The sequence below is a fragment of the Salmo salar genome, chromosome ssa08 (assembly GCF_905237065.1).
Source record: "Salmo salar chromosome ssa08, Ssal_v3.1, whole genome shotgun sequence".
Lineage (NCBI taxonomy): Eukaryota > Metazoa > Chordata > Actinopteri > Salmoniformes > Salmonidae > Salmo > Salmo salar.
The window spans coordinates 12,937,446-12,958,040 of NC_059449.1; the positions used below are offsets into that span (position 1 = coordinate 12,937,446).

Here is a 20,595-nt window from a genome sequence, read left to right on the forward strand (position 1 = left end):
ATTGTCTCTACACTCTTAGAAAAATGGGTTCCAAAAGGGTTCTTCGGCTGTTCACATGTAGAACCCTCTGTGGACAGGGCTCTTCGTGGAACCCAAAAGAGTTCTACATGGAACCAAAAAAGGTTCTTCAAAGAGTTCTCTTATGGGAACAGCCGAAGAACCCTTCTAAGTTCTAGATAGCACCTTTTTTCTAAGATTCTATACAGTATCTGAAAGGTACTCTTTAATGTTCAACATATGTCCTAATGTTGGTGAAGCCTAATTTGGCCAAATCCCTCATATGTACAGTATACATAAATCATATACATTGTATAAATAAGTCTGTGAATGTGCATGTTAGAGACATATTGTAACACCTAATGAAGATTAATTTAAATAGAATTAATAACATTCCTGTCATCTCCTTGTCAGGGATAATCCCTGATCAGGAGAATGGAAGTGAGGGTCTTTAAAGCTCAACAACCATCCAACATGGAGTAAGTTTTTTATCTTGTCACTGAAAACGTTTTGAACCCCTCACCTGGCTTTAAAATCAACAGGCGCCCAAAAAGGTCTTACTCTTGTCACTGAAAACGTTTTGAACCCCTCATCTGGCTTTAAAATCAGCAGGCGCCCAAAATGTTCTTACTCTTATCACTGAAAATGTTTTGACCTTCTCGCCTGGTTGAAGTCAACAACCAAAATCAAGAGAGGTGCAGCATCCTCTTCTCTCACAACATGCCTCCAAAAACGTTATCTTGATTGCCTGCCATATTGCCTACCTTCTGTAGCATGCTGCTAAAAATCAGCCTCCTATTCAGAAAGGCATCATCATCATCATCATCACAAGGATACATTTACCCACTGGGCACACTGGTTGAATCAACGTTGCTTGCTTTCCAAACGGTACATTTTTCCCACGATTGCATTTTGAAATTTGCAAAAGACAAACCGACAGCCGCATAGAATATAATCCATAGATGGCAGTTCCCATTTAAATCAGGACTGGCAGGCAATGAAAGTGTACCCATGAGTTTAACACTCAAATTGCCAGGGTAGAGGTTCCAAATCCCTTTTATGGATTATATGTCTATGGCCACAATGCAACAAGCTGTATATTTGGCGTGCATGCTAGCCAAATTGCGGCCTCCCGACTGTAGGCAACCGGTAACTGCCAAAATAAAGGAGACATTTAAGTAAGTGAGGGATACAAAGTGAATGTTATGGTGTGTGCGGTGCATTTTCCTGGCATGGTTTATGTCCACTTGTAGAATCTATGCCAAGGCGCATTGAAGCTGTTCTGGCAGCTTGTGGTGACCCAATACACTAAGACACTTTATGCTGGTGTTTCCTTTATTTTGCAGTACACTGTATGCACTTTTGATACAATTTAATCCACAGTTATTTTTTTAAAACGATTGATCCTCTGTGGCTAAATTATGCTCTCTGGGGTATTTTGAACATTGAGAGCAGGCTCCTGTGGTTGGATAAAAAAAAACGTAATTGTGTTTTTTTGGCTCTTGGGCCCAGCCCCTGACTCACGCAATTGACCGGTCACATTTATTTATTATGCAGTTTTTTATTAATCGGTTACCCAATCAAGGCAGGGCCCCCCAGTTACCCACGTGGGCCCCATACCTCCTCTCCTCCCCCCATCTGATGATTAGTAGAGCAGCAGCAGCAGGTTGTCTACACTCATTGAGAGCGGGCTCCTGAATCCTCCTCTGGTTGCAGTAAAAAAATTATAATATATACTGTATATATGCTTCTTGGGCCCCCCACTGGCCTGGGCCCAGGGGCTTCAGCCCCGGTAAACCCCTGCATTAAACCGGACCTGTCCATGTCATTTCAATAAAATGACATTGAACCAAAGTGGAATAGACCTTGAATTGACATCTGTGCCCAGTGGGTAGTCTCTGGAGAGATGTGTGTAATTCCCTCTTGTCACCATAATGCAACAGCCTTCACTCAGCTTCGTTTTCTGATGGAATCTGCCCCATGGGGGGGTTCAAAGTAAATCCAAGCTTCACGCAGAATACATTTGTTAAAGAAAACAGTCAAGAGGATATGTGTTCCAACCGTATGGTTTTAGCAGCCTTTATTTGTTCAGGATATTTAAAAAAATATATATTTCCCTCAGGTACTGATTTGGAAGGATATAATGAATGTTCATCCAATCAAAAGATGAGAGCACTTTGGCACAAAGCTGTGTGAGTAGCTGAATTCATTAATGCGATGTGGAACACAAAAGACAAAACAAGAAAAGAAAATGTTGTAAATTAAATGTGTATTTAATTTATGTCATCAAGGTTGCAGTTCAACAGCCCACTATGAAACACAAGTTACTATATCAATACTCTCTCTTACTTTCATTTTGTAGGTTACCTCAGGTAAGTCAGTGCAAAAGTGTCTTGACTTGAACCCACTCAACGTAACCTGCATGTAAATTAAAGCATTGCACTGTAGTAAGCACTTATATTTCAGGTCACTGCTACAGAGACCAACCTTGACTTTGGCTATGTCCCAAATGGAACCATATTCCCTTTATAGTGCACTTCTTTTGATCAGAGCCCCCTATTCCCCATAGGGCTCTGGTCAAATGTAGCGCACATTAAAAGGAACAGGGTGCCATTTGGGACGCAACCGCTGTCTGATGCTGGAACTCAACTGACTGCCTCGTGTCCCAGTGTCCCCATGGAGAGGGACTGCTTGTGAGGTCAAAAGAATTGTGGCGCTGCCTGACTCCTTGTCAACAGCACTAGAACTGCGTCCTAAAATGGCACATTATTCCCCACACAGTGCACTCCTTTTGACCAGAGCCTTATGGGCCCTGGTCAAAAGTAGTGCACTATATAGGGAATTTGGTGCCATTTAGGATGCAGCCTAGGACTGGGAGCCATCCCACATCCCATTGAGCAACTGAAGTCATCCTGTATCAGAGCCTCCTAGGAGATGAGAGGAGACACACATCTTTATCATGCAATAACGATCTTTGTTCAAATACATTGCATTTGATTACACTGATTACACTTCAATCATACATAGGCTATTCAATATACGTAGGCTAAATGAAATAGAAACCTATCTGACAATGTATTTATTTGGTCTCATAAACGTCTTCGACAAGTTTCAAGTTTTAATGTCACGTGCACAAGTACAGTGCAATGCCTTTCTTGCAACATGGGTCAGTGACTGGAAGAGGCAAGAGAAGCATCGCTGTCACATCCTTTTAATGTCTGGTTTCTATCACCTCCGGTTGCATTACAGCTGTCAATGTTCCACTGCATGGACTGTAGAGAGAAGCATCACAATTTACATGTCTCATGTGAATATGACTTCCATTTTTTTTTTTTACAGCAGGACATTATTTTGTCTACTCTTATTTTTAGAAATAATATAAACATGTTTACAAATGTTTCCCCTTCTGTACAACTGTAACCATGGTTGCATCATGTGGGTAGATAATGCCTAAAGTCTGCCTATAGGAAAAATTAAACATTACATTGACAACCATTATTACAGCCTAATCCTTAGAGTTTTTATATGCAATTTGTTTAATGCAAAATCTCTGGTATGTCTTTGAGTGCACATCAGTACATGACTCCTGACTCGAGCAAGTATCTTCCTCTTGCCTTTAGACGTCTCTGCATTATAGGCCAACCGGCTGCAATATGAGGCGAAATTGTACACTTGACTCTATTCCTTTGGAACCGAATGTTTGTGAAGCCCTGCTCGTTTCCTGCATTATACGCCTCCCCTCTGTCCCGAACATGAACTAGTCCACAGCGCCATCCACCTGGGCTACACCTGAGACCATTGAGATATATCAACGCCCGAGACACCCTGTCGAAGTCACTCGATGCCAACTGCGCATGCTCCACTCATTACTGTTCTCTTATCAGCAGGATATTATGCTGGCAGCACGATCGCGGATTTTTTCCCCCGTAAATAAGAGTCCCCGTGTAAATACGTGCTAAACTTTGGGATTATCGTTTTTTTTTGCAATCTACTGTGGTACAAATGTTTTTCACTTGCAACCAATGTATTGATTTTCTTGTATTATTTATGCATTTCTTTGGAAAGTTTAAACAAATACTGGAATGTTGAAAGCTATTGTGTAGGCTACATTTAAAGAAATACATGTGTATGATATTGGAATTATTCAATAAAGTCTGCAAAATTTAAATTGGTCTCTTGTGCTAGGCAACGGGTACTTTTTGGGTTGTAGAGAAAACACTTTACTACCTGTCTCATATAAACTGTGGTGGGAAATACTCACTCACATCTCTGCTAACCAAATATAATTAGCATTGGCGGTGGATTGTGTCGAACAGCCTGCTGCTGGCTTTTCACTCCACCCCCTCCTTAGCCCCCAATGCAGTACACTGTTATAGACTTTACATGGGATACATATTGGCTTGTAAAGATTACTTTTCTACCTGCCTCAGATAAAGTGTGGTGTGAAATACTCAGTAAATACTCAGCCAGCAGCAGACCGTGTGACACAGTCCCCTTCAAAAATGACACATATTTGGTTATTAGAGACCCTACTGAGTATTTTCCACCCCACATTAGCTGAGACACGTATAAAAGTTATCTCTACAGCACAATATTCTGTATGTGTATGTAGGTCTTAAAAAAGTTTTTTTAAACAATATTTTTTATTTGATTTCATAAATTACCTATTGCCTTTTCTTGTTGGCACAGTAAAAGTGGCCATTGATTGAAATGTAATATATTTTGAATTGTAACGTTTTGAAATGCGGGCTTTTATTTTAAAGGTTTCCTCGTTACCATACGAACATGACGTCATCATTTGTGCCGCTGGCAGAATACTGGTATAATACTGTCATGGCGGGGAAGAGCTGTAGCAGGGGGTAAATCAGGAAGAGAAAGCGCTGTAAGTGGGTTAACACTGAAATTTGAACAAGTCAAGCAGTTTTTAGGGAAGGACCGAGTGGATGACTGCTGTCCCTTGTCGAGCACCACTGGCGCTGTTGCGGTACTTGAGCCACGTTTAGGAGTTGTTGCTCATGACAGCACTCTACCTGTCAAGCCTGCTGTGACAATAGCAAGTTCTACTGCTGTAGCCTGGCTGGACTAGTGAAGAAATGAAAGTCGCAGGTACCTCTTATATTTTGACAGAGGGGAGGAAGGGCAAGGTCTCTGCGACTTGCCTTTAGAACCAAATCTTATTAAGCCGGTCCATTTTAGTGAACGGGTTTTGATGCATTATTTCATTCGCCTCCTTATCAAGTTTCCGACCGGGGGAGAGGAGTTCTACATGGAAACGCAGTGACAACTCCAATGTCGCGGTGTCATCGAGTAGAAAACCAACTCTCGTGCGCCTGTGCCTTTCGCGGACTACAAAACATACTTTGTTGACTCGAAGGCTTATTTTGGGAACTGTTTTGAATGGGGAGGGAAATATTTTCGTTGTTTACCTCCAGACTGTCGACATAGCTGGAAAGAGGATACCATTGTTTTTTTTTCTTTCACCGACTTTACTGTATCCCATTACCGCGTTTGGGGGTGAACAGGTGCCTTACCTGTCAACGCCACCTGTCCTCCTGTAGCGATGGCTAGCGAGGAGACGCCTGGTGCTGGGCGACCAGCCGGGCAAGGTGATGGAGCTGCGGCGGTGTCGCTCAACCCTGGCATCCCAATCCGAGGAATCAAAATGAAATTCGCTGTCCTCGCCGGTCTGGTGGAAGTTGGGGAAGTTTCCAACCGGGACATTGTGGAGACCGTCTTCAACCTGGTAAGCTGATTATCGGAAGCCACACTCTAATCTAAATAGTCCCAGGAAACCGTCCACAGAGGGTCATGTTACACGTTGCTCTGTCTACCAACCTGCCTTTTCTATTTTTCTGGTAGACATTAGGCTACCTCCTGGCCACAATATTTGTTTATAATGAAGGCTATATTGTGACTAGGCTACTTCATTAGCTAGCCTACTATATGGTCCAATAGCTGAGTGCATAATATTTACTTTCCATGATAAGGTAACTAGAGTAGTAGGCTATGCGGAACTAGGATATAGCCTATAAGTTAAACATGTGTGGGCTAATGTTGCATAAGAGTTTTCTTTGTAGAATTTGCATGGTGATGGAAATGCTATATTGGTTTTACAAGTCATGACTTGGTTAAGCTTTGTAACCCACCAGCGAGGCATGATCACTTTTCATATTATTCATACAGGATGCAATGGGAATAGTCTTATCCTGTTCATAGTTTAGAAAAATTATGTTTATAGCCCTACAGTGGAGGTGTCGTAATACCCATAAAACCTAGCGATCCAGGGAAATGGTTCCAATTGTTTTTTCCCCATAGGGGATTTTAGAAACATTTAAAATAAAGTCTGTTTTGTGTAGGCTTACCCTGGCGTGACGTCTTGGTAACCATGTAAATCTCTCTAGGACAACTTGTATCAATATATTCGGCTCTATTTACTCTCAGATTCGTATACATCATGCAAAACTACAAATCCCTTCAAGCTCCTGCACGTCATCTCTAGCTGACACCTTTGCTAACAGGTATTGTGTCAATTTAAAAACGTGCACAAGACAGTTCACAGAATTGTACATTTGAAAGAAATATAGCCAATTTATTCAGTACTACATTTAGCTAACATTAGATAGTTAATTCAGAGATTCTTACCTTTGCCTCGACTCGTCAGTCTCTTCCAGATCATCATGGCATTTGTAGTTCTTTATGATAGCCACATTAGCAGCTAATTAGCGTTTCAGTTTTGGGTGGTAAATACAGGTGAATATATTAATAAGTCACCTTGTCCTAGAGAGATTTACACGGTTATCAAAGCGTCACGCCAAGGTAAGCCTTCATGAAACACAGCCCTCATTTGAAGTGTTTGTAAAATCCCCAATGGGAAAAATGCATGGTGGAAAAACGATTGGAACCATTTCCCTGTTTGACCGCTAAATTTGATAGGTATCATGACTCATACTGTGGTGCTCTATAGGTACTAAAGTGACATCTTAGTGTCACTTTAGTAACAGTTCTACAGTGGGATTGTAATAGACAAAAGTGCATACTTGTTGGACTGTAAGTATATGGGAACAGGGCCTACATGATATCTCTCTGTCATGATTTCAGTTTGTTTAAAAGAGGTGTGTCATATTTCATGATAGTCTGCTCAAATTGCACAATATTATTCTAAGGTATCTCTGCAAGGTCTCTCGCTCTCTCTCTCATTGGTTGGCTGCAGACATTGAGGCTCAGGTCTAGGAATGAATGAAACTAATATAGGATAGACTAGTGAGTCACTGAAGCAATGCATGGAGGGTTAAGTGGAAAAAGAGCAGGAAAGGCTGGCGGTTAATGAGAACGGGAGGAAGAACTGGCAAAAATGCTTTGTCACTGTGGCAACACAATGGAGTCTCCCACACAGGCTGAGGCTCATCCCCAGTCATCACAGTAGGCTCCATCGCACCTACTGGGAGGGATGCGGCCGGTGGGGCACGGCGGCACTGTAACCACCCTGCCATCCCTCCCTCCCTCCCCACGTGAACACTAAACTCCCCCATGCAGTCAGCCCTCACCCTCAGGTAGCCGTGAGGAAAGTGGATAAGTGTCTGACTGCTGGAACAATGCCTTAGCATTTAGAATGCTGTTTCAAATGTCATGCCAAATATAGAAACCCAAGCAGGATTTTTTTTTTTTGGGGGGGGCGGGGTGTCAAACATTTTCTGTCGTTCATGTCTTTCAGTTGAACGATATCACAGTGGTACTAGTTTTATGCACCATCGTGTTTCCGAGCTCTGTTTTCAGCTGTGTGCTGCTGGCCTGCACGACGTGAGATAAACCCAGAAATATTATCCCTCCAGCGACGTGTCTATTATAAACTGCATATTCATGATAGTTTCTTTATCCAGAGAGGAGAAGACATAATTGCAGTACACAGAAATGAGCAGTAGAGACAACCTGCCAGGTCTCCAATGTGCCAGAGTGAGGGGATCTCTCAGGCTCTATTTGCATCCCAAATGGCACCCTTTTCCCTAAATTCTGCATTACTTTTGACCAGAGCCATATGGGACCTAGGTCAAAATTAGTGCACTATATAGGGAATAGGGTGCATTTTGGGACACAATGTGAGTCCCTGGGCCTTCTGATGCATTTGTACCCGACTTGTCTCCCCACCATTCCCTCTTGTTTGTTTAGCATGGCCAATGTCATTTGAGGTTTTTGAGACATGGCACTTTGCATTTCATGCTCAGTGCTCTTCTTTCTGATCTCTCTTTCTGCTCTCTCTTTCTGCTCTCTCTTTCTGCTCTCTCGCTCTTGCGCTCTCTCTCTCTCTCTCTCTCTCTCTCGCTCTTGCGCTCTCTCTCTCACTCTCACACTCTCACACACTCACACACTCACACACTCACACACTCACTCACTCACTCACTCACTCACTCACTCACTCACTCACTCACTCACTCACTCACTCACTCACTCACTCACTCACTCACTCACTCACACAGCTGGATTTATCATAGTGGCTGGAACCTCCTCTCTCCAGAAGTGGCTAATTTGCAGTCGCTCCGCAGATGACTCATACACCCATTGTTAGGTCAAAGGCAAAATGAATTTTTCCTCAAACAAATCTCTCTCAAATGAATAGGATATCCAGCCAGACTTAGGACAGTGCAAGGGATCATGGGTAGCGTAGGATTCTGAATTAGGGCTGTCCCCGACTAAAACAAAATCTTGGTCTACCAAGAGTCGTCTGTTCTTTCGACGAATCGATTGGTCAACATTTTTAAATGTGTATTTTTCCATATGTAGACACATCTGATGTGTTTTAATCAAATCAACGACATGCTCTGAGCTTATCTGCTGCTTTAAGCGCACTGTTTGATGAAATAATGAAGATACACGAATGACTAGAGGGAGCCAACCTAATTGATTTGTTTGTGTTCAGAGTTGCTGTGGTGTGTTATAAGGACAGCGAGTGACTGTGTGACTAGCATCTATTGTCTCTCTCCTCCATGCTGCAGCGACCACTACAGAACTTCAACAGTGTTTATCTCGCTTTCCATGTTGCTGAAGCATTTCTGACTGAAAAGTTCTATTACCAAAAATCCCTAATTTGTTTAGGAAAAACATTCTCTATTTCCTCAACTAGTGACGCACCTATATGACATTTTTGGCCGATATTGATATTGAAAATTTTAGCGGCCTTGCAAGCTTTCTAGTACAGTTAAATAGTTAACACACACATACATGGGCGCAGCGGTCTAAGGCACTGCATCTCAGTGCAAGAGGCGTCACTACAGTCTCTGGTTCGAATCCAGGCTGTATCACATCCGGACGTGATTGGGAGTCCCATAGGGCGGCGCACAATTGGCCCAGCGTCGTCCGGGGTAGGCCGCCATTGTAAATAAGAATTTGTTCTTTACTGACTTACTAGTTAAATAAAGGTTACAAACACACCACACTGATCAAAAAGTAATTTTGTTGGCATTTACGTATGTTCCCATTACCAGTAAAACATAATCAAAACCTATTTCTTTCACTTACTTGCTGTGCTGTTTCATTGTATATTTGTTCAGTCATTTCATTCTCAACCAGGATTTCTATGGAACTCCGTTTGGGTCTTTACGTGTTGATTACACTCGTATTTCATATGTCACAACAATTCATCGATACGTATGCTATGATGGTGGTAAAGTTGTCTCGCACACCTACAGTGCTGGTCAAAAAAAAGCTAGCTAGCTCATGGATGCAAACAATGTTCTTCCCCAAAAACATAGCAAAATGATATCTGTTTAGCTAGCTAACTATATAGCTAGGTGTCATCATCTAAAATAACCCTAATTAATAAGACCGTTCTTATTTGTTTAATGGTGGTCGGAAGCTAGTCACAATAAGGATTAGCCGCAATAGTGGACTTTGCGGTTAGCCTTGAAAATAAAAATATGGTATAATTCTACTATTTGCATCACTGTCAATGACATAATTTTATTTTGAAGGCAAACCGTTAGCTTTGGGCAACAGGGTTAAGTAGCTGGCTAGCTATTTATTTTCATGAACAGTAGTGCTGTACAAAAGTCTGCAAACAAGCAAAAATAGGCGAACAAGTGGCAACCTAGCTAATACTTACTCACAAGGATTCCTAAATAATTGCTAAGAATTATCAAAATAACTGCAGTTTTTACTGGTCATTGTTTTCAGGCTGGTTGTATTGGTGCTAGCTAGGTACCAAGCTAAAGCTTGCTACCTCAGAATTTGTGATCGAACAAATGATGCTTTATTACCAACGTGGTATTGTAAACTCATCTTTCGTGGCCGGTGTTTGCTTGTTTGCAGACTTTTTTTTGTACAGCTTTGACAGTACTACTGTATCTTTTTTGACACGCAAAGACCCAAACGGCGTTCCATAGAATGTATGTCATGAAGCTAATAGCAGTGACACTATTACTGTGTAACTCCGGTAGGGCAACATCGGAAAAATAGCGCACTTGGTAGTGTTTACCGGTGCAGAGAACGGTTGATTGTCAAGGGCAATGAATTCCATTATCTTGGCTTTAATGGGTTTTGCCTTTGAGTTGTCTCGCTGAAATTGTTTTACTCTTTCAAATGACTGCTTGACTTGTTGACTGCTCGACCCACACAGAAGACATTGTGGGCTAGTTTAGGAATGCTGTGTTGCACGTATATGGCAAAATTTGACGTGGCGTCATTACGTCATGTACCTTCGTTATATAGGTATGTACGTCAGCTTTGACATCGGTTTTGCACATCGGCATTAAACTAGACATCCGATTCCGATATGTTCACCGATATATCGTGCACAACTACCCTCAACCCTTGCTCTCTTTACGTGACACATGTATGCATCGCATGTGACCAATGGGGCCTGACCTATAGAATATTATAACAAACTCCGAACATGTGACAACAAAATGGATACAGAGGACGTGACAAACTCGAAACAGGGGAATGTACTTACTGGTTGCTCAGAAGGTAAAGGGGAAGTCAGATGTGTGGAATAAATGTGACTAGTTGTGGAAAATACTGAAGATCAAGACAAAGAAGGTAAGGAGCAAGTGCTGCGTCCATGTTATGTGTGGCAAACAGGTGCTGTTAGATTACAATATCATTTTTCGGACTGTTTGGGACAGTGTAAACAACACAAAATCAATTATCAGCTTACCAGAGAGTCTGTTGTGATTATTTTTGTAAAGCCTTTATTACAGCAAAGACTAAAAACAGTTGCATTCATTCGTGAATGCAATTTCCCAAATGGAACGGTTTATTTATTGTTTGCTAATTATTCAAGGATCACTATTTTATTTTAAAACCAAAATACTTGATTGCATTTAAAATCATGAATGACGTGTGATAGTATGAATGATTGATAAAGTAGCCGATATAAGTATTGAAATATAGGCCTAAGTAAGTTACTGTATTAAGACTAAATATGATGTTCTCTTTGGCCTCCAGTTCAGTGGTGGTTATACAAGGCTGCTATACTAAACCTACTAATGATAATTGCATGACTTATTATGATGAGGATCATAATAACAATAATAATAATAATAATAATAGTAACAATAAGGAGATCAAGAAAAAGTAGGTTATTATAATACATGTAATATTTCTAACAGTTTGGAAGAGCGTAAACAACAGTAAATAAATAATACATATTACCAGATAGGCTGTTCTAAATAAAAAGTGGAAAGTCTTTATTACAGCATAGCAAAAAAAACTGCTGAATTTGTGAAATTGTTTATCTAACATGTTGAGGCTTGGTCCTCACAGAATCAGTAGGCTATTAAACAGACACTTAAGCGGGATCTGTCTTGTTTCTGTAGATATGGATGATTCATAAAGCCAGGCACATTTTAACAGGCTATTGATTATAGACTTAATTAAGTTGGTTTCCTCTCTAGTCACTTTTATTAGACAATTAAGGCAAAGGCTGTTTTCTCTTTTCCTACTTCCACTGCTTCATTTTTCTCAACACCAATATGCTGGTTAACTTTGCTATTATGCACATAGCAATATGGTCTAGGAAAAGCCGGCAATTCAACAATGTTTTAGAACCGCGGACAGCCACCACTATCCAATGCGGGCGAAAGCACATTTGTCACAAAATAATTTGGATTAGTGTTGCACCATTGTTCTTATGTTATAACCATATACCATTTCAGTAGCACATGTCTTAGTGATGGACTGCCATCCCCACGGCCTCCACAACGGACCAGTCCACTCAGACAGGCGTGAGTCACACAGGTGTCTTGTACACCATGACATTATTATTGTTTTTTGCTACTGTTCGACTAAAGAAATCTCGGTCGACCAACAGCCCATCGACCAGTTGATACCTTCCAATTGGCGACAGATTTTCATGCAAATATTCTAATATCTGCATAAAGAAAATATGCACATTTTCCCACCAGTGGTGTTTACCAAACTGATTTGTTGCGGATAAAATTCAGTGCGTGATGACGTAGTGCACAAAACATGTAATTTTTCGTACCAAATAAAAATCTAAAGTTCATTGTGTTTCCATTGTATTTTCATCTCTACCGATAGTTTTGTCACAAACTGTTGCGTTTATATAGTGTATGTGCCCACTCTGGTCTCAACATGTGTGCTCTAGCCAACAGCTGGCAGATACAGTGCTGCTAGTCTACATGATGACTTTATTATGGATAAAAGCGAGAATATTTTATTTTAAAAGTGGTGTTTTTTTTGCTTCAATAGAGTTTAGTTTTCCTTCACGAAAAATACATTAGTGCATCACATTCAGCAGAAGTGGCTTCATTCTTTATCAGATTACAACAGAAGTGCCACACTGTTTGGCTAGCAGCCACACAAGTGAATGATCTAACAATGAAAAATCTATTTTATTTTGTGCAAATGCGATGTATGGCCATCATAGTTCTAATGTTCATCATAGAAAGAATGTAGCCAGCTACATTTGTTTTGCTTGAAGTTCATCTTGCATTTTACCAGAGAAAAGTAGGCTACACCTAGAAAAGTAGCTACACATCAGTCAGAGTGCTGTCTACTGATAAAATCCCCGTTTGTGAATTCTCATCAGAGTAGAGAAGTGCAACTGAAGCACCAAATTATCCTGACGCCGAGCACAAATTGCAATAAAGAGCATTTTAGATCTGCGTTTCCAAAACACAGCAAGATTATTTCTTATGCGTTTTATCATTTAGTTTTACTGCGTTAACACGACCCCTGCATTATGGACAATAGCTAGGCCTGGCTATAGGTCTACATCAGGCCGTCACACTCAGCCAGGCAGCTTGATTTAACGGCGCCGACCCACTCACTGGAAGCTGAATCGTATGCCACTCTGGCTCTGCTCTGTAAACCATTGACTCAGAATGACTAAGACTGCTGGCCTCTGCCCTGACACTGGAGATGGGGGATTTGGCTCTGTGGAATGTCACCTGGGTTTTACTCCAAGCCAGGTCGCTATGGCTGGGTAGGCCCATGATAGCCTTTTGTAGTGGTTGGCATGGAAACCATGCATGTGAACAGGCAATCAGGTTCCCCTCTCCCTGACGCTGTGGAGGAGGTGAAGTTTCCCCTAGACTCTGGGTCAGTTTTGTATTTTTTTCCACTAATAGTTAAGGTTAGGATTGGGGGAAGGGGAAACTGATCCTAGATCTGTACCTCTGAGCTAATACTGTAGTGGATATCCCTGTGCTTCCTGGTCAAGGTTGTTAAAGAGTTAGAGTAACTACTTTGTGCATATGTGTATGCATTTTCTATTTCAATTCTCATGCAGAGGGACATGGCCCTTGTTGTACCTTGTGCTTTCAGTCATAATTCAAATATTTCTGAACTTTTATTTGAGTTCGTTTGTAGGCCTCTGTCTGAATCCAATTATTGCATTCGGTCTTTATAGATTAACAGCTCCTCTTGTCTCAGATCTAATAAATATTTCAGCCTGCGCTCCTGTATTCAGTTTCCTCAGTAGAATGTCAGGCAGCTGAGCTGCATGTGTTCAGTTTCCTCAGTAGAATATCAGACAGCTGAGCTGCATGTATTCAGTTTCCTCAGTAGAATGTCATAGGCCACTGAGCTGCATGTATTCAGTTTCCTCAGTAGAATGTCATAGGCAGCTGAGCTGCATGTATTCAGTTTCCTCAGTAGAATGTCATAGGCAACTGAGCTGCATGTATTCAGTTTCCTCAGTAGAATGTCATAGGCAACTGAGCTGCATGTATTCAGTTTCCTCAGTAGAATGTCATAGGCAGCTGAGCTGCATGTGTTCAGTTTCCTCAGTAGAATGCCAGACAGCTGAGCTGCATGTGTTCAGTTTCCTCAGTAGAATGTCAGACAGCTGAGCTGCATGTATTCAGTTTCCTCAGTAGAATGTCAGACAGCTGAGCTGCATGTATTCAGTTTCCTCAGTAGAATGTCATAGGCAGCTGAGCTGCATGTATTCAGTTTCCTCAGTAGAATGTCATAGGCAACTGAGCTGCATGTATTCAGTTTCCTCAGTAGAATGTCATAGGCAACTGAGCTGCATGTATTCAGTTTCCTCAGTAGAATGTCATAGGCAACTGAGCTGCATGTATTCAGTTTCCTCAGTAGAATGTCATAGGCAACTGAGCTGCATGTATTCAGTTTCCTCAGTAGAATGTCATAGGCCACTGAGCTGCATGTATTCCGTTTCCTCAGTAGAATGTCATAGGCAACTGAGCTGCATGTATTCAGTTTCCTCAGTAGAATGTCAGACAGCTGAGCTGCATGTATTCAGTTTCCTCAGTAGAATGTCATAGGCAACTGAGCTGCATGTATTCCGTTTCCTCAGTAGAATGTCATAGGCAACTGAGCTGCATGTATTCAGTTTCCTCATTAGAATGTCATAGGCCACTGAGCTGCATATTACAGAAACCCTGTTCCTTTACCTGAATCCTGACTTTCAGCGTCTCTGCTTAGTTGACTGTGGCAGAATCAGAATCAATGCTTTCATATTATTTCTCGTGTGTGTGTGTACCGAATATACAGATGTCGCTTGTCTCTCCTGTTCTGTTGGGGTGATATTGATGAAGGGGTCCTTCTCAGGCAGGCTGCCTGTCAGGAGAGAAATGAGGTGCTCCAAACTAGAGCATCTCCTCTCGCCGACGCTTTAAATAGCACACGCACACAATCACATTGTACAACTTCTACTGAGGGCACAGGGAAGGAACAAGGCAACTACTCTCTCCAGGCATGCTCTCTCCTTCTTTCTCTCTCCGATAACAGAGCCGTCTAATCTTGACACATGAAGGATATCCTATCTGCTCCCTCTCTGTCACACATGAGACTTTTTCTATCTCTCTTTCTCTCTTTCTCTCTCTTTCTCTCTCTTTCTCTCTCTTTCTCTCTCTTTCTCTCTCTCTGTCTCTCTGTCTCTCGCTCTGACTCTCGCTCTCTCTGTCTCTCGCTCTGACTCTCGCTCTCTCTGTCTCTCGCTCTGACTCTCGCTCTCTCTGACTCTCTCTCTCTCTCTCTCTCTCTCTGTCTCTCTCTCTCTCTTTCTCTGTCTCTCTCTCTCTCTCTCTCTGTCTCTCTCTCTCTCGCTCTGACTCTCGCTCTCTCTGACTCTCTCTCTCTCTGGCTCTCGCTCTCTCTCGCTCTCTCTTTTTCTACCCCCCAAGGAGATTCAAGGCTCAGTGGACTAGTATCTCAAAGTAGCACTGCTTTTTACTCTGCTGCTAATCCCAACAGGATAGTTCTCTATTTTCTTTAAACACCTCCCTCCTGCCCTCTTCTCTTCCCTCCTTTAATATTCCCTCTTTGACTCTGTATCCACAGACGGATAAGATCCAATCACTCCATTTCTTTGTGAGGCTGTGCTGTTTCACATTCCCTTGCTGTAACTTCCTCCCTCCTGACAGAAATTGTCCTGATAATTTTTTTAAACAATGTGAATGAAAGTCTAGTAGGCCTTCTGCTGCTGCTGTAATCATGTTGAAGCAGACGGTTTTGAAGGCCTGAATGTACTGTATCTAGGCCCAAACTGCTTTTAGTCAGTTCAGGGTTTGAGACCATAACACTTGTATTTGTGACCCTTTGACTTGGCAGTGAGACACCAATGTTTTAATTGGTCGCTAGGTTCACAATTTGCTTATTTGTTTATTATCATAATTTATTCAAACCGCAATGGGTATGCAAACCAGCTATTAAAAAACGTTGGTCCGAAGTCTTGGTTGAATCTTTGTGATGCGCAATTGTAATCATGCTCTTTTTGAATGAACATTCCCAAAAAACCTTACCATTTTTAAATGTGGACTGCATAGAACGCTTACCTGGCAGAATAATATCACCATGATTTGTTTTGCAAACTCTGCCATCACATGTAGCCTACACTGTACCAAAGAACAGCTAGCCAAACACAACTGTCTCCTACTAGGCACACAATTGAATTAAAGGACTACACTCCACATTTCTTTTCCCCACAGACCTCAAAAGTGGTCTCTTGATGTGGTTTAAAAATACATTGTTGTGGTTTAAGAAAGGGGGTTTGAAGGAGACCTATAATACTGTAGGCCCAAACTTGTTTTAGTCAAATTGCTATTGGTCCTCATTGTGTGTCCATTTTCTGCTTAACTACCATCATAGTGACTGGGCATTTATTTAGCCAACAGGAGAGCAGATAATTACCTACAGTGCTTCAGTCATCCTCTCTCTGTGCTGACAAACACAGAGGATCCTTAACGCCTTCACTATCCTCAGGTGGCTCTCTTTACACTTTGATGGGACAGACGTGTGTCAGCTAATAGACCAAAGAGCCTCTGAACTGGGCCTTCATAAAATGGAGCTGTCCATGACTTTGTCTGGCTTAGATGCTATTCAGCATAACTTCTGTGGCTGTGGTTGAGCACTTCAAGTTCCATGGTGTCCACATCACCAACAAACTATCGTGGTCCAAACACACCAAGACAGTCGTGAAGAGGGCACAACAAAGCTTATTCCCCCTCAGGAGACTGAAAAGATTTGGCATGGGGCCTCAGATCCTCAAAAGATTCTACAGCTGCACCATCGAGAGCATCCTGAGTGGTTGCATCACTGCCTGGTATGGCAACTGCTTGGCCTCTGACCGCAAGGCACTACAGAGGGTAGTGCGCACGGCCCAGTACATCAAGCTCCCTGCCATCCAGGACCTCTATACCAGGTGGGGTCAGAGGAAGGCCCTAAAAATTGTCAGACTCCAGCCACCCTAGTCATAGACTGTTCTCTCTCTGCATTGTTGGTTAAGGGCTTGTAAGTAAGCATTTCACTGTAAGTTCTGCACCTGTTGTATTCGGCACGTGTGACAAATAACATTTGATTTGTGGTGTTATTGATTTTGGTTGTGGTTTACAATGTTACTTCAGGTCACATCTATAGAGGTCAAACAGGAAGCTATTTAAATTCAATAATGTGACATTGTCCCATGGTTACCACGGCAGCCCATCATTTCAAAGGCTATTATTTATATATATGCATTTTTGTCGCCACTTTTAAGAGGAAGGCAAAGTGGAATTATCATTTAATGTTTCTCCCCTTTTCATTTTCATAAATGTTGACACATGCCAACATCTTTAACTTTCTATGCCAGTACAGGCTTGCAGATTTCTACCTTCAAGCTACACTGTAGTTTTATATTGTATAGCCGTCTACCTAATGTTGGATGAATGGATGAGTCGGGGTCAGTGTTGTTAGGCCTGCTACCCTGTTTACTACTGTTGACTGTCAGTACTCCAAACAGAATCCACTCAGTCCTGTTGTCCTAGGCCACTTCCTCTCTGCCCATTTGTTATTTCTGTAAACAAAGCTACGAACACCCACAGCCACCGCCTTTCACATCAACACAAACAAGCGTTAAGGAATGCTTCTGGCCGTGCCAGAGGAAACGCACAGAACAGAAAACAGAATCGTACTGTCAGTGGAGGGTAGACCCTCGTACCACACAAAGCATTGAACCCTGCCCTAGTGTTGGGCTGGTGGCTAGTCACCAGCCCAACAGTATCTGGTATCTGGTGGTTTTTAATCATTTTACTGGGAATCACTCAATTGGGTCGTTGGTTTCCTACGTCTTTTTCTTATCTTAGCCCATAGCTTTGTTTCATTTCTGACTGCTAATGTGGTGCTTCACCTCTGACAGTTATTCTGCACTGGTTTAAAAAGGGAACTTCTCTTATTAAGTGAAGAATTTATATGGTATGAAGCCAACATGTTTTGGTTTGTAGCAAGCATTCAGTTTGTTAGTTTCTTACCACTCTGGTCTGTCTTTGTTAAACTGTTACATTTCTGACTGTTCTTCCAGTGGTTTAAAAGGGGGAAGTCCTCTCAGTGAAGAGTTTGCTCTGTGGGTGCAGTCTGACTGTATCCTCCTCAGCTATCAGACTGATCACCACACTCCAGAGGGCTTCTGGAGGGCACAGAGCAAGGACGAGACGCTGCGGAGTGTGTGTGTGTGGGGGGGGGGCGTGCGCACAGGCTTGTGGGTGGATGTTCGTTGTATGCTGATGGGGGGGTCTTGAGGGGTTGCTTCTTCCAACCTCTTCTCCTTCGCAGTGGACTTTGTAATCATGACTTTCATGCTTTGTTGGAAGTACTAGGCTAACATCAGTGATGTCAGTCCCTATAGTAGAGATGAGTGCCTGCCTGGAGTTGTACAATTCCAGACAGTTGAATATGAATGACCTGACAAAGAGAAAGTGGAAGAACTTGTTTCCCTGTTGACTGTTTAAACTGCTAACAGATCAGACCTGTTGCCCCTGGTCCTTTGTAGCTTTGGCCGCGTCAGTGGATCAGTGACTGGACACACACCACGGATGATATTACCTGACACAGAGGTCACACACACACACACACACACCACACCGCCACCACAATCTCTTCCCAATTTTAGCTTGATTGTCCCTTTGCCAATAAAGGACTAATCCCATCGCCGTCGCTGCACAGCGAAACAACGCACTGAATAAACAAAGCAATATCAAACCCACGACCTGCTAAACATCTCTCTCAGTAAGGGTTGTAATGATATGGAAATGTTGTTTTGCAGGTAATGTATTTGTGTTGGCCTGCCTTTTTTAAAAGCTTTGACTTTTTCAACCAAACACAAAGTGGAAAGTGCTCTGTTGAAAATGAGCCTCGTCCCTTAGTTAGTACATGATTATTTTTTGGTTTATCCCAAATGGCACCCTATTCCCGACATCGTGCACTACTTTTTTAACACAGCACTATGGACCCTGGTCAGAAGTAGTGCACTAGGGAATAGGGTGTCAATAAGGACACAGCCGTTGCGTGGTGGCCATTAAGCATTCTCTCCCTGTCCTCAGGGCACAGTGATTCATGAGGCAAAGGCCTAGCTAAACCTGCAGTGGTATATTACCATTGTACTACTATTGCTATTTTAGGAATATAATATTCAGAGCTGCATTTACTCCAGTTATCACAGCCAGGCAAGTCTCATGCATTTAATTCATTGTATACAAACTGCCAAGTTGACAAATCCGAAAGGAGCTTTTTTCACTTGCATCTTCCCCCCCGAGTCTCCCTTCAGCTATGCTTACTCATCTGTACAGACAGATTAAATCAATGTTGTTGCATTGAAGGGTGCGATTCGCTTCATGGAAACACACACCTGCTAATCGCTAGCCAAAGGCGTCCAAACACTCGCACTGATGAAAAGCTCATTTGTTGAGAAAGGCTGTTTATGCCGAAGAGTTTATCCTTGATCTTTGTGTGTGATATAGCCTAACAGATTGCACATTGGATTATATTGCCTTTATCATCGGTAGCTTGCTAACAGTAGCCTACTAGCTACTTGACTGGATCACATGCTACAGAGTGAGCGAGATCAGATGATAACAGGGGTACAGAGAGACACACCTGTCCCAGACACCCGTATAGACCTTATGGTGACTCCTGATTCCACTGAGAGGTTGGGTTCAGCTCAGTGTTAAGATCAAACTCCTATTGACTGTCACCCAGTGCTTCAGAATGACTGGCTGCGTCACCGCTCGGTATGGAAACTGCCATCCAGGACCTCTATACCAGGCGGTGTCCCTGATTTAAGTGTTGATCGTCTCTAATAGAAGCGCCCGACTGTGGCTCTTTACAGCGAGACGGGGGGGGCGGCGGCGTATTGCTGTAGTCTTAACCTAGCCGCCATCCCTTTGCATACTAATTGCAGTGTGGCTTTTAGCGAGGGCCGGGCGCCATTAGAGCCGTTATCGTTCCTGACATCTCGGCGACCTGAACGGCAACGGCGCGCTCACCCACAGCCACGTGTAATTATCCCCCTGAGTGGAGGGAGGCTGGCTGTCAGGCCTGTCTGTGGGAGAGGCTAACTCTAGCCAGACGTAACGCTCAGCTCACTCTGTTCCTATGATACGCTTCGGTTGCTTCTGTTGTCGGCCTCGTAGTGCCACTTTCATTTAGTGTCCTTTCAAACGCCCTCTTTAGACGTCATTGTAATGATTGCGTCCTCTTGTACATTTTACATTATAGTCATTTAGCAGACGCTCTCATCCAGAGCCACTTACAGGAGCAGTTTGGGTTAAGTGCCTTGCTCAAGGACACATCCACATATATATTTTTTTCTCTCCAGCTAGTCGGCTCGGGGATTCGAACCAGTGACCTTTCGGTGTGCTCTTAAAC

At 42.5% G+C, this 20,595-nt stretch overlaps 1 protein-coding gene across 5 annotated transcripts in view; it reads left to right on the forward strand.

Annotated features, from left to right (window-relative positions):
* Positions 1-4,810: 4,810 nt before the first annotated feature.
* Positions 4,811-20,595, forward strand: part of LOC106610178 (lipopolysaccharide-responsive and beige-like anchor protein) — a 308,280-nt gene continuing 292,495 nt past the window's right edge. For all 5 annotated transcript variants that reach the window (XM_045722739.1, XM_045722741.1, XM_045722742.1 and 2 more), the window contains exon 1: positions 4,811-5,740. In XM_045722739.1, the coding sequence (XP_045578695.1) occupies positions 5,558-5,740 (183 nt within the window). In that variant the 5' untranslated portion in view covers positions 4,811-5,557. The remainder of the gene's footprint in view (positions 5,741-20,595) is intronic.